Source organism: Homalodisca vitripennis, chromosome 1, assembly GCF_021130785.1.
Source record: "Homalodisca vitripennis isolate AUS2020 chromosome 1, UT_GWSS_2.1, whole genome shotgun sequence".
Lineage (NCBI taxonomy): Eukaryota > Metazoa > Arthropoda > Insecta > Hemiptera > Cicadellidae > Homalodisca > Homalodisca vitripennis.
Genome location: NC_060207.1, coordinates 234,033,332 through 234,060,561, shown reverse-complemented (window position 1 = coordinate 234,060,561; position 27,230 = coordinate 234,033,332). Strand labels below are relative to the sequence as shown.

Sequence of the window (27,230 nt, the reverse complement as noted above, 5' to 3'; positions counted from 1 at the left end):
TTGCTCTTTTAGAAAAAAAATAACTCTTTATTGATTAACTTCCAATATTAATTATTAGTGCCTAACAAACTGTAGTATATGACCGTTTTATCGCTATGGATACTAGGCTTTCCGGCAAGAAATTCTAGTAATTTCCTTTTCTAATTGACTATTGGAACATTATATTGTAATTGAGAAAAATCGAGGTTGACCCATATATTGCTTAGGGAATTACCATAAATATTTATTACACCCACTTATATGTATAAGTTAAATCATATAAAAAAACAAAATACAAAATTGAAAAATAAGTGTCCCAGGGAAATTTACCTTAGTAAAAATTATACTCCGGAGAAAATTTGAGTGGTGAAATATATTATGCATCTCTGCTATCCACTTAATATCACTGTGGAATAGTAGTTATTATAACATTATTATTCAGGCAAGGTTAAACCTGCAAACAAAACGGTTTTATGAGCACAGGACTTCCAGATATTCTTTAGCTAGATGCCATGATCAATAACAAAACTCCTCTACGTGAAGAGTCAAGTCTTATTTATAGTTCATTATATTCAACATTGGATAGGCAGAAAGGTCGGGAGATGAAGAAATAACAAGCAAAACTACAGTTACAAAGGTGTATTATATAGTCTACTATATACAATTAACAGGACTGTTGTCAAGCTGTGGCTGCAGCCTGAACCAATGCCTGGGGACCAACGATGCTGCCCAGCTGAGACTTCTGGTCAGAGTCGAGCTGCACCGAACTGTTCAGCAGCTGAGCAAGCTTTATTGTGTCTTCAAAACCTGCTTCTGAGCAGTACTGGACAGTCCACTGCAACATCATGAGTTGGTTACTATACAACATCTTCAAAAGTAGGGACATCAATAATCAATTGTTGACATAATGAACTTATAACCAACTGACAACATTAAAAAAATGTCAAAACTGTGCATGTTTTATCAGATTTATATTTTTTTTCCTTCTTTACTTGATTATTTCACATCAACCGTAATACCTTTCTATGTCAAGGGTTCTCTTCAGCAAACTCTAGCTTGAATAGGTGACTATCCTGGTAGCTTTTATTATCCCACCTTTTTTGTCAATCAATAAGTAAAAACATTATATTGATCTTTTTATTCATAATGAAACTACAAAAAATTACGTGGAACTAGTAGCCCACGGTCTATCCGAGTTGAAAATTAGTGGATAGATTTTGTAAGTTGAGGTGCATAAAGAGTTAAAATTACTTGGAGTATGGTACTTAAATATTTTTAATTAATGTTGAGTTTTTAGACTAAGACTTGTTACTAATAATATAAATAATTATACTGATAGTTTATAATGTTTCTTTGTTAACAGAATTAGATACAGATGTCTATTTAATAACAGATATCTAAAAAATCCATCATACAACTTCAGATTTAAAGGCAAAGAAAACTGCTGAAGCTATTTGAAAATATATCATTTAAACTTTTATTTTAATGTTAATTTTTACACAATCTTGCTAACACTTATTAATATTGTCTATTTACATTATAACAGTAAAATCTCTTCACAGTGAGGAGTTTTTTTGCAATGAGTTGTGTGTATTATTGAAAAATACAGAACACTGCCTATTTATATGTATTGTTGATTTCTCTTTTTAATCCAACTACAAACAGTTCATCTCTACTTAATCTCTACTCATTAAAACTATCTGGTCACCAGACTACCAAAAGTCCATAAAAAATAGTTTAAAATAATGAGTGTCACGAGAAACTGAAATAATAGAACTGTTGTGTGGCTAATACTTTAAAGAAAAGCAACTTACAATAGCTTTTTTTATCTCCTTCCTCTCGATGGACTTGCCCAAGAACATTGAGAGACTCTGGAAGCTAGGGACTCCAAGTATCTCGTGCTGTCGCTTGTCCAGAGCAGTTGTGATGTCAACAGCCTGCAGGTAGCGATCAGCTCTCAGCAGCACCAGCATCACATCTCCCAGCATCTGTCCTGTCCAACTGTAATAGCACAACACATCAGTATACTAATGCTCGGCACTCCAAGTATCTCGTGCTGTCGCTTGTCCAGACAAGTTGTGATATCAACAGCCTGCAGGTAGCGATCAGCTCTCAGCAGCACCAGCATCACATCCCCCAGCATCTGTCCTGTCCAACTATAATAGCACAACACATCAGTATACTAATGCTCGGCACTCCAAGTATCTCGTGCTGTCGCTTGTCCAGACAAGTTGTGATATCAACAGCCTGCAGGTAGCGATCAGCTCTCAGCAGCACCAGCATCACATCCCCCAGCATCTGTCCTGTCCAACTGTAATAGCACAACACATCAGTATACTAATGCTCAACACTCATTGAACATTTTAACAATGCTCAACATTTTATCGCAATGATACAATCCTATCTCAACTTATCTAAAACAATAATTGAGTCTACAACTATTAGTAGCAAACTAATATCAAGGTAAATCTGGTTCCTTGCAGAAATCTGACCTGATTTTTTTATTGAACCTGCTCTCTTTCTGGTTCTCCAGTCGCTCCCAGATGCCCCATGCCACGTCTGCCAACCGTCCCATCAGCTCCGTGTCATCAGTCTGACTCCTCTGTAGTGCTGTCAGGACTGCACAGATCAAGGACTCACGGTCTGTGTGCTCGAACATCACTACGTCAGACCAAAGCCGTGGCAGAAGTTCCCACGCTTCATTCAAGTCCACCGTTTTTATTATTTCCTAGAAAATAAAGATAATCAATATTTTAGAGGTTTCAATTTGATTTTTATTTGTTTAATTTTATTTTTTATTTTTAACATAGAAGACCCCTGACTATCTGGATCAATGTGGCAGTAGGCTATTTTGGACATTTAAAAAATTAATTCACTGGAGTGGAAGGTTAGATCAATTCTTTTATGGACGCAAAATCTTGAACTTTGAAAACACAACACAGTCTTGGTTTTTGAAATTAAATATTAAATTACTTCATTTACTGTGGGAGTTCACAGTTTTTAAATAATATTTTTTAAAACACAGTTTTTATCCACTGACATAGTGAACCAGCCAAACACTCCATAAAAAAAAACTGTCCATTTTTATTCATTGACATAGTGAACCGGCCCAAACACTTGATAAAAAACTGTCCATCTTTCATTGACAACCATGGTCAAACCAAAAAAGGCAACCTCGAAATACCCTTGTGGAGTATGTAGTATTGGGGTAAAATACTCTGGCATTTATTGCACTGGACCCTGTAAACTGTGGTACCATAATGGCTGTATTAACATAAAAGATAAGACTTTGAATGAAATGATAAAACACGATGAAATAAAAACCTGGAGGTGCAATGCCTGTGCACCTTAACAATCACCTACTTCATCAATAACACGGCAAAAATGTATCACAGCCTTCTTGTAATAAAAATTGTTTCACAAAAAGTTCATACCACACCAGATTTAGAAGAAACAATGTTGCAAGCTCATGATGAGATAGTAACTCCTAAATCATACCACTCCAGATCTAGGTTAAATAGTTCCTTAAAAGAACTTGAAACCAGCTTATCACTTGCTAAACCTGAAGCAGAAGATGAGAAAGCTGGCCATGGCCGCTAGAATAGGACTGGCACTAGAAGAGGAGAATAAGTTTTTTGCAAAAAGAAAATAGCAAACTTAATGGTAAACATAGTGAATTTGGAAGCAAAAATAGAAGAAGCGGTTCAAAAAGAGGAAGAAACATATTTACGGAGGATTGAATCATTACTACAAAAACTAGAGGAAAGGGAAAAACAACTAGAGAAGGAAAAGCAACACTTCCAAGAAATGCAAGACATTTTTGAAGAGCACGATAAGAAACAATTACATATCATGGAAGGATATATCAAAGACATTGACAATTTGAAATCCAAACTCCTGGAAAAAGAAACAACCACTCAACACAAGATTTTCGGACAGACCTTGCCCTATCAGTGAAATAAAAGAACCTTCTAAAGCTCAACCTACAACTACTTGGATGTCACCAACTTTTCTTTGTGACCTTAAGGAATTAAAAGAAAAACAACGAGCTATGGAGCAAAAAATCGTACTATTGGAAGGAAAAAATTGCTTCCCAAAGTCAAACTAAAAATACAGAAAATACTAAAGCAATTAAGCAAAACAGGAAAAAACCATGTTTCCGTCGAAAAAAGAGATAACTCAAAAAACATGTTAACATTATTTAACATCGAAAATGAAAACGAGCTAGCAAATACCGCAACGAGTTTGAAGAGTTCATCTCCGAAAAGCGACGGCGACCTTCACATTTTACTACTTGATAGCGAGGCTGCAAGAGATGCCTCTCCTCAAGAACTTAGCGATGAGGACAATGAAATCACTCAGACAAGAAAGCATGAGCAGGAGAATTATTAGAGCTGTAGCAGTTAACTCTAATACCGGTCGCATCTCCACCCATAGACCCTCAAGATATATCAGTGATTGGAAAGCTAAAACTGTCCCGGCTTCATTCCAGATGAACACCACTAATATCCACTACTCTTTGCAACGATGATGATAGACCTAAATTGTGTGAGATTGGGCTCTTTGACGTAGAAAAAACAAAATGCTCCTTGAAATTAACCTCAGAAACAGCGGAGGATATTTTTAAAAGGGTGAATGAACACAAACTCTCATACAATAGCTTTGTGACATTTTAGACAAAGAGAAGATCTACTTTGTAATATGTTTCTCATCAGAGCAAAACAACTGGAAAGAAAAACTTTTCAAATTTAACGAAAAACTATCAACGAATGCATCAAATTCCCAGTACTTTTCTCATTGGATGTAAGTGACATGCTTAGCTCGCTGCAACTAGGTATCACCAGTGTTGCGGATATCCTTCAAGTCTTTCAGCAATTCTCCTGCAATGCATACTTACATAGATTCAGATTCTATACCACTGACAAAACAATTAAAAAATCTTTGGACAGAATACTTGAGGATCAATACAATTCACAACTTACAATATCCCGTTTGGCACCTAAGACAGGTATCTACAATGTCTGGAGAAGTAATGAGACTGTAACCCCTGCTCTACACTCAACTAAAATAGGAGAAGAATCAATGGTTCAAAGCTTTGCAGTGGCTGCAATGGAAGAACAAAAAAACACTATGGAAAACTGCAGAATACACACTTCTTCAAAAATTCTCCCAATTCTACAAAAAATAACACACTAAAACAACAGCACATTGGGACCAAATTAAGAAGAAGCTGACTGCTTCGAAATTCAGTTACGATGTAATTGATCTTAAGACGGGAAAACTGCTTTTAGGTAACCATCCAAAAATAAATTATCAATTTGGCTTTGATGGTATTCATTTCATAGAACTTCAATGCAACAACAATTTCAAGTACTCGGTTCCCTCGAGTGCCAAACCAACAAATGAAATTATTTTAGTCTCTGACGAAACAGTCATTATGAACCAAATCAGACTCTACAAAAGTGTAAAACACCTCCAAATTAAAGATCCCTCTAACATCAAAATCAAATTGGTTCAGGGAGTACCAGGGTGTGGTTAAAACCACTTTTATCACCAAAAACTATAAAGATGGAGACCTAGTGCTTTTCCCTACGAAAGAAGGGGCAAAAGATTTTCGAGAGAGACTAAGCCAGAAGCAACCAAACCGTGATGACACAAAGGATGCATGCAGGACAGTCCACTCATTCCTGATAAACAAGACAAAAATATATGGAATCGGGAGGCACCTACAAAAGAGTGATTTTTGACGAAGCCCTGATGATGCACGCTGGTGAAATACTCTATGCATGCGCATTAGCAAATGCTCAGGAAGCCCTTCTCATTGGTGACATTAACCAGATACCTTAATATAAATAGAACAACACATGACTTAACCTACTACGACATCATGAAGCTGACAACTGTTGATAAAATTCTACACCATTCATACAGGTGCACAAACAGTGTGGCAGCTCTAATGTCCCATTTCTACCCACAAGGAATGACAACATGCAGCTCCATAAAGAAAGAAAACACAAACTTTTCAACTGGACGACATAAAAAAACTCAACATTGACAAACAATGAACACAAAGTACTAGTGTTTAAACAATCTGAAAAACTGGAGCTACAAAAAATTAGGGTATGATGTGTCATCTATCCACGAATATCAAGGAAAACAAACTGACCACATTGCGGTTGTACGAAACATCAAAGATCCCAGAAGAGGAGCTCTACAACTCTAAATCACACTGCATGTGACAATTACAAGACACAAAAAAACCTTCAAATATTTCTCACCAGTGGCAAATGACACACTAAGCAAATGGGTGAAGCAAATGAACAGTTATTCGGACAACGATCTAGCAAAACAACTTAGGGCTGAATCACACATAGTACCACACACGCAAACAGATGAACACATCCCACTAAGTCAATCTCTTACACTTCAGACTCACAGTGCCTCTACTCTGGAAAATACGGAGAAAGGGTAATAACACACCCTTGCCGATTACTCAAGAGAACTCAACCATGACACACCACAACCTTGCTGCCACACCCATTACAGTAGGTGAAGACCACCAAGAAACCCAGGAAAATGGACATGAGTCAAAAACTCACGAACAACACCTCTTCAGATCAGTATTACCATACTGAAAAAGCTCCTTTTTTAGAATTTCGACGGTCCAAGAAAGACAAGGCACAAACAGGCTACAAAAAAACACAAAATCAAAATATTTTGGAATTCTATCCTACGCAAGATGAAATAGCTCCCATAACTATATTTCATCAAAATGTCCAAGGACTATCAAAAAAAGTAGAGAGAATAAACCATCTAATGAATGATTTAAAACCAACAATACTGATACTTTCTGAACATGGATTGAGCACAGAAAAGCTATTACTTACCAAGATTAGTGGATATGAATTAGTAACATCTTACAGTAGGAAAAATCATAAAATGGGAGGAGTTGCAATCTATGTACAGGAAAAACGTAACCTAAAAACAGAAGCAATAGACATATCTAATAGGAACGTGGAACTGGTATGTGAAACTGCATTAACAAAAATTAATATCCAGAATAAAACACTCTATGTACTTGGTGTTTATCGTCCTCCAGGAGGACAAGTCAAATTAGCTGTTGACATATTAGCTGACGTACTTACTACATATAAAGCTGAAGCTAAACTCCAAATCTTAATGGGAGATGTCAATATAGACAGATTAACCGTAAATACAGACAACACTTTTCTTTGAGGATGAACTATCAACTTTTGGTATCAAGCGGCTATCTCTCCCAGAGACAAGGACTACTTATCACTCCAGAACATCTATTGACTGTATTTGCACAAACATATCAGAAGATATGGTGAACTTTACAGTAGTACAGACTGGGATATCAGATCACACTGGCCAGATTTGCACCTGTCAACATGCAAACAAATTTGTCCTCTAAGAAAGAAGCTACTGTGAGGAGAATATTTTCAAGGAAAAAATCTTGACATACTTAAAGACGAATTCTTTCTAGAAAATTGGGAGAGCGTTGCATGCTGCAATCAGATGTTGAAGAGAGCTATAACTTGTTTTTTAACAAACAGTAAGACAAACATTAGACCATGTATGTCCTAAGAAGAAAGCACAAGCAAAACCAAGTAGGAAGCTTAATGTACAATACGATGAAGAAGTAAAAATTCTAAAAGAAGACTTTCTAACTGCCTTACATAGATATGAACTAACTGGAAATAATGATGACAAAATAGCAATGACAGAAAAAAAAGAAAACCTACGGACCTTAAACTCCGAAATCTCAAACGAAGCATAACAGCAGAATATATTAATCAGGCTGACAACAAGAGTAAAGCCATCTGGGACACAATCAACTCGGAGAAACAAAATAAACAAAAAGGTGAAGCAAATATGCAGTTGGAGATGGATGGCAAAAATAGAGGATAACCTGTTCTTGTGGCTGAACACTTTAATAAATATTTTTCGAAAATAGCAGCTTCCACATTGGAAAACAATCGTGAACAATTTAAAAAACACAATAATAACTCACCAAATTACCCTCCCACAAAGTGATACCCGATTACTATTTTTAAAACCTACTAACACAAAGGAAGTCATTGCAACAATTATCCTCACTAAAATCTAAGTTATCTTGTGGAGTAGACGAGATTCCATCAAAGGTCGTAAAACACTGTGCCAAACAACTAGCACCTCCATTAGTCAGCATAATAAACAAATCATTTAGTTCAGGACAATTCCCCTCTGCTTTAAAAACTGCTAAAATATATCCAAAACACAAGAAAGGATCCCTCATCAAACCAGAGAATTACCGCCCTATCTCGCTAATATCAAACACTCTCAAAAATAATAGAAAAGATTGCTCTGTCAAGAATGCTAGACTACATGGAAAGAAATGAACTTATTACAAAAAATCAACATGGATTTCTCAAAGGTAGATCCACCACCACAGCTGTTACCAATTTACTTGAAAAAATCACAGACAACCTGGAAGATGGCAAACATGTCTCAGCTATTCTACTTGACTACAGCAAAGCCTTCGATTGCTTGGGTCATGACCTCATCCTGAGAAAACTCTTGGCTTTAGGTATTGACGGCCTAGCAAAAAGATTGGGTGGCTAGCTACCTGAAAGATCGCACACAAAATTACTGAAATTCAACAAAATCTGAATGGAAAAAAATGTGTATACAGATCAAAGCCACTGCCAGTGAGAAGAGGAGTGCCTCAAGGCTCAGTATTGGGCCCCTTTTTATTTATTCTTTTCACCAACGACTTTTCTGTTTTTATCAATGATGACAATGTAGAGACTATAATGTACGCAGACGATACAACTCTTCTATTTGCAAATGACACAACACATGAATTAGTAACTAGCATTTTATCATCTACAGACAAAGCACTCCAATACTGTCTTCAAAACGACTTAGCTATCAATCCATCCAAAACCACACATATCAATTTTAGCAGAAGACATGAACAAATACCAGATATTCCCAATATTTCAACAGAACAAAAGACAAAAACTACTGGGGCTCACAATTGATGCTGACCTTTCTTGGGGAGATCATATTAATGCACTGACCAAGAAAACTCTCATCTGGGATATTTGTAGTCAAAAGAATGATGTGGATGGGAGGCCCGGAATTAGCCAAAACAGCCTACTACGCGATGGTGGAATCTCACATTCGATATGGATTAATTTCTTGGGGCTCAACATCCGAGGCCAACCTTAACAAAATCCTGATCCTCCAAAAAAAGCTATTAGAACACTTGCAGGCCTAGGCCCTACAGATAGCTGCAGAGAAGCGTTCAAGTCACTTAAGATCTTAACCGTCACATCACTCTACATACTTGCAGTTGTCATCTACACCAATCAGCTGGACCTTCCAAGAAATGAAGACATTACACTCATACAACACCAGGAGAGCAGCCGACTACAGTCTTCCTATTCACCACACACAACATTTAGCAAAAAAACCTTCATACATTGGCCGCAAAAATCATCAACTCATTGCCACAAAACCTTAAGGACAAGAGAGGAAACCAGTTAAAAAATGAACTTCAGAATGGCTAGTGGAGCGACCCTTATACTCGACCAAGGATTTTTTTGACCTTTTATAAGATGACAAAACATTGCACAAAATTAATAAACAAATAGATACATAAAATTGTAAAGCAAGATTATCACATGTTGACGCCATTGTATTTCTTAAAGAAATTGCAAATAAAGAATATTGTCTATTGTCTATTGTCTAATAAACAACACAGAATATACAAATTTGTGTATATACCATACTGCTGGCGAATACTGGTGCATACAATTTATTAGAAATTAAAATTATACACAAACAATAGAAGCATATCTTCATTTACAGGCTTCACAAGGTAATTTTGTTTATACAGTGGAAAAATGTCCAAATACCAATCCTAATAGTCAGAAGCTTACTGTTTTTAGTTATGTTAAGTTTATAAACTTTGCAGTGGGGCTTTTTAAGAGGCAGTGGGAATTAATTCGGTTTAAATTACATATTACGACGACACTTTAAATATTTTAAATATCATCACGATTATTTACTTATTGAGATGTACATGTTTAAAATGTGTGTTTACTGAAAAGAACCAGTACTTGTCAATATTTTAATTGTATCAATCATTTGGAAACAACCTAATAAAAAAAGAAAATAAGCCGAGAGTACTAAGTTATTTTATGGGAATTAGCAGAACTAGGTTGAGGATATCTCATCCCATACGTTTTAGTTTTATTTGATAGATTATAAAATGGGTTTCCAGAATATACGGTCTTTACTTAAAAAATTATATTGTTACACATTTGTATCACTTAACTCTAGAACTGGCAATCGACTATAATGTTGACTGACAAGACAGCGTTTCGACAGTTTATACAGTACATAGTCAACACTATCACCACTATTTATAAACCATTTCAAACAGAAAGAATTGCTGATTTCAATGGTGAAATTTTTTTTGCTGTTTTAGCAACAGTGACGTCATAAGCTTGCCAGAACGATCCTTATCTAACCATTTTTATGCAGGTGTCTGTTTTGGTCTTTAGAACTATTATGTTGCTTTTTATTATCTAGCGGATTTATATTTCACTCCTAAAAAAATCTTTAACACTTAGAGTGCTAATCCCGTAATTTTACGGAACGGCGAAACTTCTGAAGAATGCTAATCCCGTAGTTTTACGTGGTTGTCATTTCAATTGGTATTATATTACATTGTCCGTATTTAAACGGGTTTTTGCCTACTCTACAATGTTATTTGGGTTTTTAGTAACACAATTCACCGCTAGAAAGCGTCAGATGTATTGTATGAGCTTAATGACAAAGCAACTTCGCTCGCGTTGTTTACGTGCCGCTAACGTGACGTTCGTTGCAGCCGGCAGTCGATGTCGCAATCATGGATTCTCGCAGCTTGAACGACGTTGCGATCAGTGATATATTAGATAAAGATAATTTTATTGGAGTAAATAGTATTTTTGACGATTCTGACATTGATCCTGATTTAATGGAAGAAGATTAGACACATACTTCAGGTAAGAATAAGTAAGTCTATTTATCATATAAACATCAGTCTAAAAGTTTGGTTATGTTATTGTTTTCGTGAATCAAACTATAATTTGTATTATAATAAATTAACTTTATACAACTAATATTTTATTCTTATGAATAAAATAAAAATATATTCATATTTTACATAGTATATTATTATGTTACAGATGCTGAAAAACAGTGCTGACAGCGAAAGTGATGCCGACGCATCAATATGACGGCATAGTTTTTTGTCAAAAAACTACAAAACATAAAAACATGATTTGTATTATTCAAAGGACGGTTTATATTTGTAAATGGGTCATTGTAAATAATTGTATGTATGCTTAGTTTAGTAAGTTAGATAAAAAAAACTGTCTCAAAAAATAATTTTTTTTTCCAAAAATATACGTTTTTAAAAAACATTTTTTATGTGTAGTTTTTTAAAAAAAACCACAAAAAATCTCACGTTAAAAGAAAGACGAAACTAAGCTGAATTAAGGTATGTAAGTATTTTTCTCATACCTGAAATACTTTTTTTTAAATAAATTTTTGAAAACCACCAAAAACGCCCAGCATTCTACAGAGTTACATGTCATTTAGGGCCAGCACTCAAAGTGTTAAAAGTTTATTGGTCTATTTTGATCAGGATATAAATAAGACAGTTTATTATATAGATATATAGGACAATTTAAGAATAGAATCTTACAATTTTTTTAGTTCATGGTATTACATATAAAGCGACGTAGCAACTCTGCCACATGTTACGGTAGGCTATTCATGTTTTGTTTTTCTGGCCAACCCTCCCTCCTCCTCATAGCAGCCCCCCCCCCCACATCACACAAAATCTTGCTACAATTCTCGGCCAATTAGAACACACATCAGACAGCTGATTGTCATGGCAAGATAGCTCATGTGACTTCGCCAGAGAGCTGATAGCGCGGTGCGAGAATACTCAACAGAAGCGATGATGCACTTAGATAAACAAAACTGTTTCAGAACATACTAAAGTCTTATATCTTTTCAAATTACAGAAATAATTATTCTTACTTCCATTATTCCAGGTTCAGGGACGTAAATGTTCGGTACCAACTTGTAATACAGCTCCATGAACTCTTCCAGTGTTCCCATTTGACAAGCCAGAGCGAAAAAGTTACGACTGAAACAGATTAAGAAAAATTAGATTACAATTAATTCAGGTTTTTTATTTAAAAAAAAGTAATTTGTAAATTATTTTTTCAATTCAATGTGTTTAAATTGTAGAATGATAATATTAGAAAACTTGATGTTTCACATGATTTACATCTTGATAAATTAGTTATCAAGCTTTGGATGACATATACTCAAACATTCCAAAACAAGAAACAATTCAAATCCTAAAAGATAATCTAATAAAATACAGTAAACTAGATATGAATGAAATTGACAATATCTTATCATTGACAAAATCAACTGTTAATCAAAATTATTTTCAATACAATAAGGACTTTTACAAACAAAAAGATGGGTTGGCAATGGGTTCTCCTCTTTCAGGCCTTCTTGCAAATATATATAAAGAAAGAGAAGAAAGAAAGTATACACTTTCTTTCTTTCTTTCTTTCTTTTGCCAACCCATCTTCTTGTTTGTAAAAGTCCTTATTGTATTTGTAGAGTATTTTAAAACATCATTTAATATAACATCAGCAACATAATTTAATATTTATCACTGTAATGTACAGTCTATTAGGAATAAATTAGATCTAATTTACATTTTTTTAACTGTGTGTTAACTAGTCTTAATTCTATTGCTGCTTGATCGATGTTAAAGAATCTTTAAATACCCTTCCTACAAGTAAACAAACTCATGATTATTTTACTAGGAAAAACCATCTTCTTGATTTAGCATCAGTAAGAGTAGATAACCAGAAGTAGTCATATATGTATGCAGTAAACAGCTTATGAATGCATGGGATATGCCCTTGAAACAGATCAAAAAATTAATATATAACTTACATGGTTGAAGGATAATATTTTTTATTCCATTGACAAATTTTTTGCCTGTGGTCTTAGTACATTAAGTTTTTTACGTCTGAATTTTAATTATGTTTTTGTCTCATTTTAACAGCTATTATATGTCTTTGTTGTTATTGTAAATTTTATTTTGGTATTAGTATTTTAATCTAAAATCACATTGTTGTCTTTTCTATGTGTGTTATCTGTAGAACAAAGTTTATGATATATTTTAATTAGACCATTGTTACTTTTTAATCTCATTTTATTGTTAATTTGTGATTATATTGTCTCATGTAAGAGAGTCTCTTGTGTAATTGTTAGTAAATACGAACAAAATAATTATAAGCCTATGACTTTGTCAATTACACTGTGTTTAAAGACAATAAAACAATTCTTGATTCTTGAACACTGACAATACCTGAAATTTTTTAAGCCAACCAACATAAACGAGGCTTAAGTAAAATTTAGCGTATTTTTAGTTTGTGTTGTTTAGCAGCTAAAAACTAAAAAACAAAAAAAAAAATAGATAATACAATTCCATTATGTTGAAAAATATGTCAAATATAATTTTTATGACTCCAAGTGTTTGAGAAGTTCAAGGAATGAACAAGCACTGACCAGAATGAAAATTTATTATGTGAACATCAGATTTAACAGTTAAAACGATAAATGATCTTAATGTTAAAATCTACTTACTAATAGATAGACTCCTTGTAAGAGTCACCGATGAGATTGTAGTTGTCCGCTGTGTGCAACAGTTTGTCTACTCTGTGCGCTGTGTCCAGGTCCGAGAGATGAAAGCGACATACGTCCATCGCTTGCGTGAAGAACATCACATCCCTCGGATCTCTGATCTCCAGTGATTTCCCTTCCAGTAGGTTCAGTATACTCACGAGGATAGCACTTCGCATACTACTCTCTGAAATTATATGATAATACTTAGAAGGAAGTAAGTCTCGTAGAATGTACAACATTTGTGCTGAATACGCCAACTTGAGAATATTGGTAAAATCAAAATAATAAACAGAACATTTTTTTCATGAACTGGCTAATATAAAAATTTTGATTTTCAAACAATCCTTGTATATGAGTAAATATACAAACATTGCTACTCAACAAAAAAGAATAACCCGTCAATACCTACATACATACAAAGATACAAATAACATAGAGCTAATTAAATGGTTAATTGGTTATGAGAATAGGCATCAAATTGGAGTTGAAATAGACACAATGGGAGTTGAAATAGACACAATGAGTGCGTTCTAGCAAAAACAGCTCTGGTCTGTATACAAGGAGAATGTTCCACTTAAGTCACTACCTACAAGTTTTAAAATTAGTATATTTTGCTCATATATGCTCTAAACGTATTAATTTGGTTATGTTTACATTTATTATACAGTCAGCTTCATTGTTGCATTTTAATTACAGTAACAGCTGATTTAAATATCAGCTGTTCAAATACTGTCAAATTATGGGCCATTTAGTTTGCACGTGTAACCCGAATCCTTCCATAAAATGGTTATTTCTTAACCGATTTTTATAAATGAGGTGTCTTTGAAAACAAAACATTATTTAAAAACTTTTTTCTGTCGTATACATTTTTGGTAAAATCTGTTGTTTATTAAATATTTCATAAAACAAAAATTAAATAGTCGCCATTTTGAAAATATTAAAACTTATTTTAAAATATTTTTTTCTGAGATAATACCTTCTGACATGGACCTCTTTACCAAGTTTTGTAATAAACGTAAAGATAAAATAAAGGTAAAATTAAAAAAGAAACAAATTGGCGTATAGCTGCTAAACTAAGTGGAAGTTGGAAAAAAGTTATTCTTCACTTTTAGCTTAGAATCACACATAGAATCTGTAAATGCATAGCCAGCCCAACCTTTTTGTTGTCTCTGTCTATATAGGCGGCTTAGGTTACTAGGTTCCATCTGTAAATGAACTATTATTATAAACTATTATCGGACCAAAGGACACAAGTATGTTCAGTAATGCTCTAGTACTCACTGTCCTGGCAGAAAGTGTTCAGAAGGAAGTAATAGGATGCAAGAGAAGGTTCAATGCCCATGGCTCTGAACTCTGCCACCACCGCCAATGATCTCTTCTGGCTTTCCTTGTTACTCGACATCGAGCTCAGGGTCTCCAAAATAGCATTCAGGGTGCCGAGGTTAGGGGATACCCCTTGTTGTTTCATACTGGCCAGCAATTCCTGGACAAACCCCCAACTTCTAAAAAACCTGTTAACTACATTGTATAGTTGAAAAATACAGCTTTAAGCTATACATATCTTTTCTTTTACTTGTATTCCATCAATACTTTTACAAAACAGTCAACTTTAAACTAAATATTGCCTATCCCTCTTACTTATAAAATTAAAAATTTCTATTGAAAGGTGGTCAATGAAGATCCAAATACAAGAGATTTTTTCAATAGCACATTAATGGTACATTAATTAATAGTACAATTAGTGCATCAAGTTAATAGTAAAGTGTTCAAATATATATTTCAAATTACCCCTTATGAGCACATTTTACTTGTAACGATATGCCTGATAATATCTTTGCACAGACCATGATAACAGATTTGATTGAGCTATAAGAGATATAAAACTTCTTCTTTCACAAAATCTTTTAATTATTTTACAATAAAATAATATTTGTAGGTACAACTTTTAGAATCAAAATCAATAGTTAAAATAAAACATTATGCATTTAATTTTGGTAAAATTAAGTAACTTACAACACAAATAGGCTGTTTTTTTTTTCAATTCAAAACACGATTGGTGAGACACTACTTTCAAAAAAGATATATTTGATTTATCACTCCCATTCTTAACTCGTGCATCATTTCCAAAATCCTACTCACCTCTATGAATGCCCAACGCAACTCATGACCTTCCTTCAGCACAGAAGCGCCAGTGATAAGAGCGTTGAAGGCATCGGCAGACAGTCCGATACCTGCGTCCAGAGCCTCTTGGTAAATCTGATATGCCCCCTGCACGTCTCCGAACTGTGCTCGTCCACACAACAACGCAGTGTAAGACGCTGCATCAGGAGGTGACATGTTCTTGAACAAATTCTCCACAACCCCTCCACGCCTGTGGAAAACAATATTATTTTAAACTGGTCCATCAGTTCTATAAATACTCGTAATTTTTGTTAACAATACAAAATTACATGAAAACGCTAACATTAATTTGTGCTATGATTATACACAATTCTATTTATATACTATTTAGTTTATATATTTATTTTTTTATAAGATACTAGCAGTTGCCCGCAGCTTTGCACGCAATTTCCTGTTGGAAAACAGTACACTATATTCACATATTCTTTTTCTATCATAACATTCCTAAGATAATTGATACCCGTTCTCTTCGTGAGCCTCTTGGGGGCAATATGAAGGTATGTACCATATTTCCTGCCTCCATCTTTCGTGGCTTTTGCTAGGTGTTGATAAGTTATTCAGTACAATTAATTTATATAGACGAATCTCGATAAACTAATTACACTAGGTTATAAAGAATCAAATTCGGTCTGTTAAAATTAATTTTTGTCTAAGATATTTCCAGTATTATTGTGGAGTTTGCCTTGTGCTTCGATCAAGAAAATGTATCATTTTTGATCATAAAGCGTCTTCTTTTGGCTCTTTTCATTTACCTTCGATTTAAGTAAATTCGATTACGTTATGTGCAAAAATTCACGGCTTGGTACAATGAGGTGGCTTTTATGACAGCGTTTAATAGTATTTTCATTGCATTAGATAGTTTATTGATCATTGGTGCAATCTAAATTTAAAATTAGGCAATAACTTCTTCTATGCAATCTGCATTACACTACTGATCAAGCACTTTACAATAATAATTTTCTAAATTTTAAATGGAAACAAATGTTTCTGCCTCTTCAATGAATTTCAGCTGAAAGTATCAGTTCACTTTGTATTACATGTAGTAGCGCAGTCAGCCAGATCGAAGGTAAAAACATTCCAAAATAAACAACAATTTATAAATAAAACATTGATTAAATCTAAACCATTCTCGAATCCCCTTCAACACACACAAAACATTTTGTCAAAACCGGTCCAGTCATTTAGGAGGAGTTCAGTGACACACACACACACACGCACGCACGCACACATGCACACACACACACACACACACACACACACACAAGAAATATATATATATATCGAGAGATCCGGGAGCAAGTACTTTTTGCGATTCAATGTTTATTGAAATAAATTAAATTCAGCTATTGCCATTTATATAAATTTAATGAATGTAAATATATATATATATATATATATATATATGTGTGTGTGTGTGTGTGTGTGTGTGTGTAAAGATTATGAAAGTATAAGTGTACTTTCAATTACTATTAAACTTAATAAAAGGTCAAGAAAAGTCCTTATTTAAGGTCAAATCAAACAACTCACTTCCAGACATTTTTCTTCTTCTCCCGACTCCTGTTCCCTTGCCTGAACCATCTCTCCTCTATCCACTCCTCCTCCAGGGGGTCCTGGCTATTGTAATAGCACAACAGTTCCAGCAAGCTCTGCTTTGTGGCTCTCGACAGCTCTTTCATGTCAAAACATAAAATGTTAAGTTATCAATACACAACAACATATTGTAAATTACAAGATCACATATATCTGTTCTTAATTTGTGAAAAAAGAATCAGGTTTAATCCATAAACACTGTACACTGATACATGAAAATTGGAACTGTCATTCATGTGTAAAACAAAAACAATATTCTTTGTAACTTAAGAATGTAGTTTGTGAACCAGTAAAACGACTATTTTCTTTACAATAGGAAAGAATTTATGTTTTTGTTCTTCTATAGTTTATACAAATAATAATGTTAGAAAATCATTTATATGTCTCTATTAGTATAAAACAGGAAATGTGTTTCTACTTTTTAAAACTTAATAGTCTATTGGACATGAGAAATCCAGAAAGCTGTGGTCATAAAAGGGTTGATCCTGGATTGAATAATGATGATTTATCGTTAATTCAGAATAATTTGAAAATTTATTTAAAACAAACTTTAAAATTTATGCAAATATTTGTTACATATTCTTTTTAATACCTTACATATATGTCATAAAGGCATCTTTCAGAGGCTGATTACTTCTGTAGCAGTGAATTTTTTAGAATATTCCAGATACTTTTAGAACTACGGTATGTTTCAGAATCTGAGTACTTCTAAAATCCGGAACTTCCTAATGCTAGGAACATTCAGAGGGGATTCCCAAGAGGCAAGGGTCTCGCAGAAACCAAGGACTCCCACTGATAAGAAGTTTCCAGAGGCAGAGAGATTCTAGAGGTTGGAACCTCCTGGATTACAAAAACTTCTAGAGGTAGAAATCTTTCAAGAATATACTTGGTTATCAATTCTTAAGCAGTTATTGGTGTTGGAGTTTTCAAAAGTTTATGTGATCCAAAATAAATCTGACCGATTTGGTAGTATACATCATGGATTTCCTGAGGTTAGATTGTTCCAGATGTGATGTATTGTACAAATAAAAAGCTTTCAGAAATCAAGTGGTGTACTGCCAAATATTTAACCCTTCGCACTCCACTAATAAATCCATTAACTTTCCTATAACGCCAAGATGAGTAAAAAAACATGTTGTTTCTTTAAGTTCAAAGCTAATTTTTACTATAACTAAATTATAAAAGGTAAAAGCAAAAAAATATATAACAGAGCATTTTACTTACAATTAGTGTATTTATTGATACAAATTAAAAATACACAATTTACAAAACTGTTTATTTCAAATAAATTTCAATTTCGTAAAATGTAATTAAACTGAAAAGTTTAATAACATTAATAATAATGAGAAACGTAGTAGACGCACACTCGTAACAAGCGAAAAAGCAATAATACACGCCACAGATATGTTTGGTTATGGCTCTGTAGGAGGAGACACAGAACTGACGAGCAGGTGGTCAGAGTTAGACAAAGGGCACTTCCCTCTCCTTGTCACAGAGTGGAAGTCGTTTATAAATACTTCCTTGGCAACCGCAATAAGCACAAAGCGTGCACCAGGCATTTCAAAGGCCTTTTGTGAACTAAAAAGACTCTCAAAGAGACATAATCTATTATATTGGATATAACTGTATTTGCCGTTTTGGTCAAAGTCTATCATTCTAATATATCCATCTATGGCGTTGGAAGGGTTAGAATACCCACGTCTTATAAACAGTGGTGAAAATCTCCCTTAATCTTGTTGCCGGTGAGTCAAAAAGTCTGGTTTTAAAGATAAAAGTTTATCAAATAACAATTTATGTTACATATACTTTATTTATACATTTCTAAATAAATAGTCATTAAAATGTACAGAAATTACCTCTACATATGTTTTTTCAATTAAAGAAACATATTTTAGGCAATAATCAAAATAAATTTTAGCACACTTACCGACACTATTTTCTTCCAGGAGACCGTATATTGTGAGGGCATCTGAAACACGATGCTGCTCTATAACCTTCTGCAAAACTGTTTCATCCACTTCGGATTTCTCATCGTAAACGGCTCTGGGGAAGTACACCTGAATCAAGACATTAAATACATTCATGCTGTGTATAATGTACGTTCATCCAATATTTTACAGAAATTCAACACACTCAATGATTCAACACTTGGTTCCTTTCATGTATACAATAGATCTGTAATATAACAACTAGTATTTGTTAGTTTAAAAACCAATTTATATAGTTATAGAACTTTTCATAGTTATTAATTTGTATTAGTTAGTATTGAGATCAACAAAGTTTGTATTTAATTAAAATAGAAAAGAAGTTACATTCAGCCTGTTTCGCATTGAGAACTATCTCTCATGTGGCTAGTTTAGATACTGTGAAAGCAGTTTACTATGGTTATGTTTACTCGCATCTGGTGGTATTTTGGGGAAATTCAGTGTTATTAAAATAAATTTTCAAAACTCAGAAATATATCATTAGAATTATGTTCAAACTTAAAAAGAGACAATTCTGCAAACCACTTTTTAAAAACCATAACATTCTCACTTTATCATCTCTATATATTCTAGAAAAATATTTCTAGAAACTATATAACTATTTAAAACTAATAACAACTCTTTTCAAAAAAAATCAAGTATTGCACCATTATAACATCAGAAATCAACCCTTACAATACCCCATTCATCGATTTAAACTATTCAAGCAGGGTCCTTATTATTCAGCTCTCAAAATCTATAATAAATTACCTCCAAATCTAAAGAGGGAGAATTCCATAAATGCATTTAAAACTTCCCTAAAATGCTACTTCATTAACCGGGCATACTATTCAGTTGATGAATACTTAAATGAATTACAGTTATTTACTAGTTCTTATTATTGAATTTTTAGACTAAGCTTACTAAGCTTTGCAGATATGTAACAATTCCTTGATTAGTTTAGTTTATTTTATTAGTTTATTTTTAAACATTGACAATTCATATGTTTATTTTTAGCTATGCTTAAAATTATAAACCTATGTGAAGCTAATAATAAATAAATAATTGTTACTGTCAATGAACTGTATATCATTGGCTTACAATCCTTTCTTGGAACTGACACAATATTGTAACCCAGGACATCTTCTATCAAAATATGTTCAGTAATTATGAACAGGACTATATTGAAGGAACCCAAATTAGAATAAAACACAAGTACATAGTCTGGCAACTGTAAACATTGTGCATTATCAATTCATTTTTAACCCACAAAATGCACATCAGTGAGTTTTTAACATTAAGAAATTTAAAATAAATCACTGATTTTAAGAAAAGTTTTGCCTAAATTAAAAAATAGCTGTTTACAATCCCCACTCATTTTAACTCATATGGAGTATTTATTTAACCCTTCCCACACCGTATACGGATATATTAGAATGGTAGACTTTGACCAAAATGCCAAACACAGTTATATCCTACACTATAGATGTCTCTTGGAGAGTTTTTTAGTTCACAGAAGGCCTTCAAAATGCCCGGTGCATGCATGCTCCGTGCTTATCACAGTTGCTAAGGAAGTATTTATAAACGACCTTCACTCTGTGGCGGGGGGAGGGGAGCGCCCTTTGTCTAGCTCCGACCACCTGCTCGTCAGTTCTATTTTTCCTATAGAGCCATAACCAAACATATCCGTGGCGTGTATTACATCTTTCTCAGTTGTATCAAGTGTGTGTCTACTACGTATTTTGTTAATTTTCTTCATCGTGTGGTAGTGTTTTGATTAGTTTAACTTATTTATCTTGTTTTATAGTAAAGTGTAATTAAAACTATTCAGTTTAATTACTTTTTACAATTAAATTATAATTTATTTAAAATAAACAGTTCTGTAAATAGTGTTTTTTTATTTTTTTATCAATAAATACAATATTTTGAGTAAAACGCCCTGTTTTATACTTTATTTGCTTATACCTTTTATAATTTACTTATAATAAAAATTAGCTTTGAACTTAAAGAAACTAAATTGTTTTAACTTGTTTTGGCGTTGTAGGAAAGTTAATGGATTTATTAGTGGTGTGCGAAGGGTTAAATATATCAAATAAGGCCGAACAATTAAATAACTCATAAAAATGTGATTCAATACCTCGATCGGTGGGTCTGCTACTCTGTGTTGGAACAAGTCAGCGTGTTCCTGGCGTATCCACTGAGCTGCTTTCCGACCTGACTCTTGAGACAGAGCAAACATCCTCTTGGAGATGTTTGACGTGGGGATGAGGAATGGATCATCATGGTACTTGTAGTGCGGAGCAGTATAATCTCGCTTCACAGTGTTAGAAAGAGCCTGTCACAAATTATCAATTGCAGTGTACCAGTTAAAATTATGCACAACATTTTTAAACAGTACATTGACACCAAAATCATTCATAAATGGCTGCCAGTCAACATTCATGCATAGCATTTTTAACCCCTTAAGTGCTGTAGGCTTCTACGATTGTGGCCGAGAATCGCGTTGAGTGCTGACGACTTTTCCTCGTGGCGTTGTCAAAAAATTGTTCTACTTTCAGGGATGTCATGTTAAACGGCTATGAATTTTAGATACAAAACTATTTTTCCAATAAAAAATCAATTCAAGATTTTAATTAACATGTCTTCAAGATCATGCTACACTATTTTCTGACTATTATGTATGACTTTACTTACCTTAAGGATGTCTGTTGGTCCTCTTTCAATTCTTTTGGGAATTTTAATTTCATTGGTGTTGCTGGTCTCCTGCACTGTTTCAGTTGTTGAAACCTGTCTGGTGTTCCGTAATTGTTGTCTCCGTACTTCAAAGAAAAGCTTCCTCATTAAATAAGAGTACCTGTAAATAAATTAAGATGTATTATACTACTGAGTGTGTTATATCAATTGTCATTATTCGTTTAGTATAGACTAAACACATTTAACATTTTTAGATGCTAATATAAGACTATATTACAATACAATTAAAATGCATATGTTTCTAATTGTCTCTGTTTCTTCATATAATAAAAAATTTAACAAAGAACTAAGTTTGTTCATTTAAAACCTTCTCCAAATCCACATTATGGATGCAGCAGACCAAAGAAAGTAGTTGGTTCAGTTAGTTTTGATTTCTCGTAATCCTTCAATAGTGTATTCTTAGGATTCCCAGGACTACAGAGATTAGCAATCTTAATCTCTATTTCCTCTTTGAACTAGGAACCATACATTCAAAACAGTAGTAACAAGTTCTTGGCTTTATCCTTATTTCTAACATTCTTACAGATCTACGTATAAGTTGATAAGTAATTATACTCAAACACTGTAGTCTAGTAAGATCAGATAAGTAAAACAGCATTGTATGGTGTCAACAACTTTATTTGTGTGAAATTATGAAACAGAGTGCACTGACAGTTTCTGAGACTCGTTGGATGGAAATTGGGATTTGGATACTTTGAATTGTAAGTGCATAATTTCTTATTACTCTTAAAGCATCCATCTCTAGACACAGATACATGTACATACAACGTAGCCTTGGTGGGAAGTATTAATTTAATATGAATTTTGATTTTAGCTGGAATCAGATGCTGTTACAAACTTGACTCTTGGAATCTGGAACCATATTCATCTGATTAGCTCAAAATAAAGTCGACGATAAAAAAGCTCAAAACGAACAACTTTGTTGTACAGATTGACTGTATCATGTCCGTCTGAAGAGATCAATAAAAAGTCAGCGACAAAGACGTTCAAAACAAACAAATTTCAGACACTGCAATAAGCAAAAGGTGAAATTGAGCTTAACTGAATATTCGCAAAACATGAATTTTATTAGACCTACATTTAGACACATTACATGAGCTTTAAACCATTTATTAATTGGATAGTAATGGTTTATCAATGGCGGAGTTTGTTCAAGAGGTTGATTGCAATAGGTTAATGCGAATCTCGTTATCAGTGTGGATAAAAGTAAATTTGAAAATAACTCAAACAAACTAAACCAAACTTTCTACAAACAAATAAATAGTGTAAAAAGAAACATGAGTTTTAATAAATAAGCAAAGCTAAAGTAACTATAACTTCCTAATTTTGTATGTACTTAAAATCTGCTCACAAACCACCTGGCAACTTCCGATGATCACATAAAAATATCTTTTCTCAATTTAAAAATAACAGGATTACACGACAAACCCATACTCTCATTCTGAAAAATCACAACGACCCATTAAAAAGACATAATTTAATCTCCTTATATTTTAACTGCTCACGTAATCCACACTCAAACACATAAATAATTTTCAAAACTAATTGATGGTATTAGAGTTAATGCACTATGACAGCTGAGTGATGGAATGCTATGGTTATCTACGAGGCAGTGAAGGCTACTGCACGGGATAATTGTTGATGCTGTACTAAACTGTTCTGACCACAATACACTCAGATAAGCTATTGGGCTTAGATAACACTGAGAATCATATATAACAAAAAGCATACTACACAAATATAACCACAAAATAACATTACCATTTCAATGATTTAATCATTCATCAACATAACTAAATTATTTGTGATTTCCAACCCCTTAAACCATATATAGTTTTTTTTTTAGTCTAAGAGGAATACGTTAATAACATTGAAATTATGACTGGTAACTCTAACAGTTAACTTCACTGATACTGTATGATATATCATACGTTTACCCCTGACTCTCCCCTTATGGGAATACTTTGAAAAAAATTTCTCATAATGGAATTGAATAGAATTGAATCATAATTTATTTCCAATTTCGGTACATGAAATAGTGTACAAACTAAAACTTAAACTCCTTAAAACATAAACAAAGAGTAACAATGTAAAAATTAAGCAGTAATTATAAGTTATTTAATAACATACAATTAAGGAATCTATTTATATAACTAGTTGTACATTCGTTAGTAGTAGCAGTTAATTTCTTTTAAGAAGTTGAACTCATTAATAAAAAGTATTAGTGACCTAGGAAATAAGCCTACATGAGCCTGTAGAAAGCCTGTGCGTAGGCTCGAGTTGCTGCCATGAAACCGTGGACAGATTGTAGTTTGTTGTTTTTATTCAATATAAATCATGCGAACTAGGTGGTGCACTCGTCGCGCGCGCGCCCACACACACACAAACACACACACACACTTCATGAAATATTGTACTAATGTCAATCTTAGCGAATAATTAAAAGTATTAAAATTTAGGATGGTGTATTTCCAGAATCAAGAAGAAACGACAGAGTATTAACTTATATACAGTAGTTGGTTGAGAGGATTAAAGTGAAGCAGTAAAGTTAAATATATAAATTATACTACTAGCTACCATGAATCCATTCATAATTGTCGATAGTGGAGTAACAGGTTAGATAAGGAGGGTAGATAAGGAGGGGGGGGGCAATGTTAGAAGTAGTCGCAATGGGGGCAATGTTAGTAGTTTATAAATGGGAAACATTTACAAGGAGGTGATGATACCCTCAAAGGAGGGCCTTTCGGACTTGGTCAACACAGACTTTTAATGGCTTATTCCATGCATGGAATGTTATACATTTTCCTTGAAGTGGTACTATTACAAGTTCTTGTACCCCCACATTCCTTGTCGTTATTTGACAGCGTTTTTTTTTATCCTCTACCCACGAGTAAGTTATGTAAGAAAATACAAATTTTATGTTTGGTGTTCCGAAAAATACAAGATTAGATAAAATGTGCTAAACATCAGACAACTTTTATAAAAGAGGGGCATATTACCCTTAAAAAGGGGATGGGAAATTATCACATTAACGGCCGGAGCGGAAAAAATACGAGTTTTGCGTTATTAACTTATTGGAATCGTCCTATAGAACAAAAAAAGTATAAGGTTTGATGGGGTGGAAATGAGAAATAATGAAGTTCTAAGACATAAAAAATTAAATAACTATTCAGTAATATCTCCATGTTCTACATCCACGTCTAGCGTCACGTGACCTTTTGTGACCATGATTCAACCTCGTGATGACGTCATCGGTTGCGCCGCCATCTTTGCAAACGTAAATGAAAAATAATACTGAAATGAGCCGAATTTTGATCAAAATAAACAATGTTTTTCTTAATTTTGAGCAACAAATTAATTACTTGTTATCGAAATGAGACGAGTGCCTCTGGCCATCAGCGCGGGCTTCGGCTGCCCCGCGCTGATGTCAATTAAAGAAAAACATCCCTCGAGATAGTACCTATCAGTTAAATATAAAATTCTAGAAGGGCTGATCAGAAATATAAATTGAAATGTAATGCAAAGGCAATTATGTAAAGTTAAAAAACTTAATAAATCATGAAAAACTCAAATATAAATATATAGATGGATATTAACAGAGAACACTTACCATTAATGTGTTTGCGGATATAGCTGAGCAGCAGCAACAAAAAAAGTGGATTTTTAAAAATTGCAAACATTTAAAACTTCTTTTCTTACTAATTTTTCTAATTTTCCTATCGCAACGAAAGTCTCCCGGTTTAAAAACAACACGCGACTGCACGACGAACAAATACACTCATTATTAAAAATTCCATGTTCAATTAAAAAGGAAATAATTTCGTTTCGGTTAAAACGTAAACTCTTTACGTGCCCTACTAAACACTCCGACACACACAATTCACTAGGGTTGGTCGAACTAGTGGATGGTTGATTCACCTACTGAACACGATATCTTGTGAAGCACTGACTCTGCCCCGGAGAACTCAGATAACAGATACGTTATCAGGCTGCTATCAGTCCCGGCCGCACATAATATTCAAGTAAACAGATTATCCAGACACAGCACACAAACTGAACATTAAATATTAGAAACTTAACCACTTATGAATATACCCCCTAAAATCATGTTATTTGTCATTTGCACCCCCTAGTACTATATATATTTTTTGTTCAGGAGGGTGAGCAGAATACGCTGGTAACGTCAAATTCGTGATTTACCGCCCCGGCCTTTTATCTTACAGCTACGAGGGGATGAATGAGAGGTTCTGTAGTTCCTGTAGAGCATAGGAAGACATTTTCACAATTTCAACAAAAATTAACTCACAGCAAATTTGCTAACTTCCAGAGACTGAGGATCACCAGAACATTCACATTGGTCTAAAGATACTTGTTATTCAGAGCGGTATAAACACTTAACCTATGCCTAACATATATTATTAAGTTATTAACATTTTACCTACCTAGTTGATGCAACTTTCTTAAAAGAGTTCATTTTTTAATGCTACCGATTTTTACAGGATTTAATTATTTTACTAAATAACAAAATGTTCAATAACTCCGTTTAACTGGTATACATTTTTATGTTCCAGTCTTATGTTACTGAAACTAACCTCAAAGTCAACTCAACTCAACTATGGAAATGTTCATTTTGTTTCTAGAATCTATCTGCATAAAAAGCAGGCATTAGTTTTTAGCATGGTGCCATGCTATTCTGATGTGACTGTTTTGTAATTATGGCTGCAAGAGGAAAATATTCCTCCACAATGAAGTGTTCACTGGATAGATACGTCAGAAAACTACCCTTGTACAGGGATGTAAAATCAATAAAACATAATTTATATTAAATAACAAATAAATGTTACACATTATAAACGAATTAGACGAAAAAATAAAATAATGGCGATGGCTAGACACTACTCGTGTCCCTCTCATAGAGCTCCCTAAGGGTTTAAAATGCATTATTTACAAACAAAATCTTCATCCTCCTAAAGAATGGCA

General features: G+C 33.7%; 1 protein-coding gene across 2 annotated transcripts; it reads right to left on the bottom strand.

Moving 5' to 3' along the window:
- Positions 1 to 603: 603 nt before the first annotated feature.
- LOC124353151 (protein PTCD3 homolog, mitochondrial) lies at positions 604 to 26,885 on the bottom strand. 2 transcript variants are annotated; one of them, XM_046803015.1, is made up of 12 exons: positions 26,693 to 26,885; positions 22,191 to 22,350; positions 21,634 to 21,831; positions 19,460 to 19,589; positions 17,470 to 17,611; positions 15,901 to 16,132; positions 15,043 to 15,244; positions 13,723 to 13,945; positions 12,085 to 12,193; positions 2,472 to 2,707; positions 1,794 to 1,980; positions 604 to 814 (listed from the first exon to the last, which is right to left on the bottom strand). In XM_046803015.1, the coding sequence occupies exons 1-12, from the start codon at positions 26,722 to 26,724 to the stop codon at positions 659 to 661; spliced, it is 2,007 nt and encodes a 668-aa protein (XP_046658971.1). In that variant the 5' UTR covers positions 26,725 to 26,885; the 3' UTR covers positions 604 to 658. The 2 variants fall into 2 exon arrangements, with proteins under 2 accessions (XP_046658971.1, XP_046658972.1); XM_046803016.1 differs by lacking the exons at positions 604 to 814; positions 1,794 to 1,980 and adding an exon at positions 2,092 to 2,290.
- Between the last annotated feature and the right edge of the window lie 345 nt (positions 26,886 to 27,230).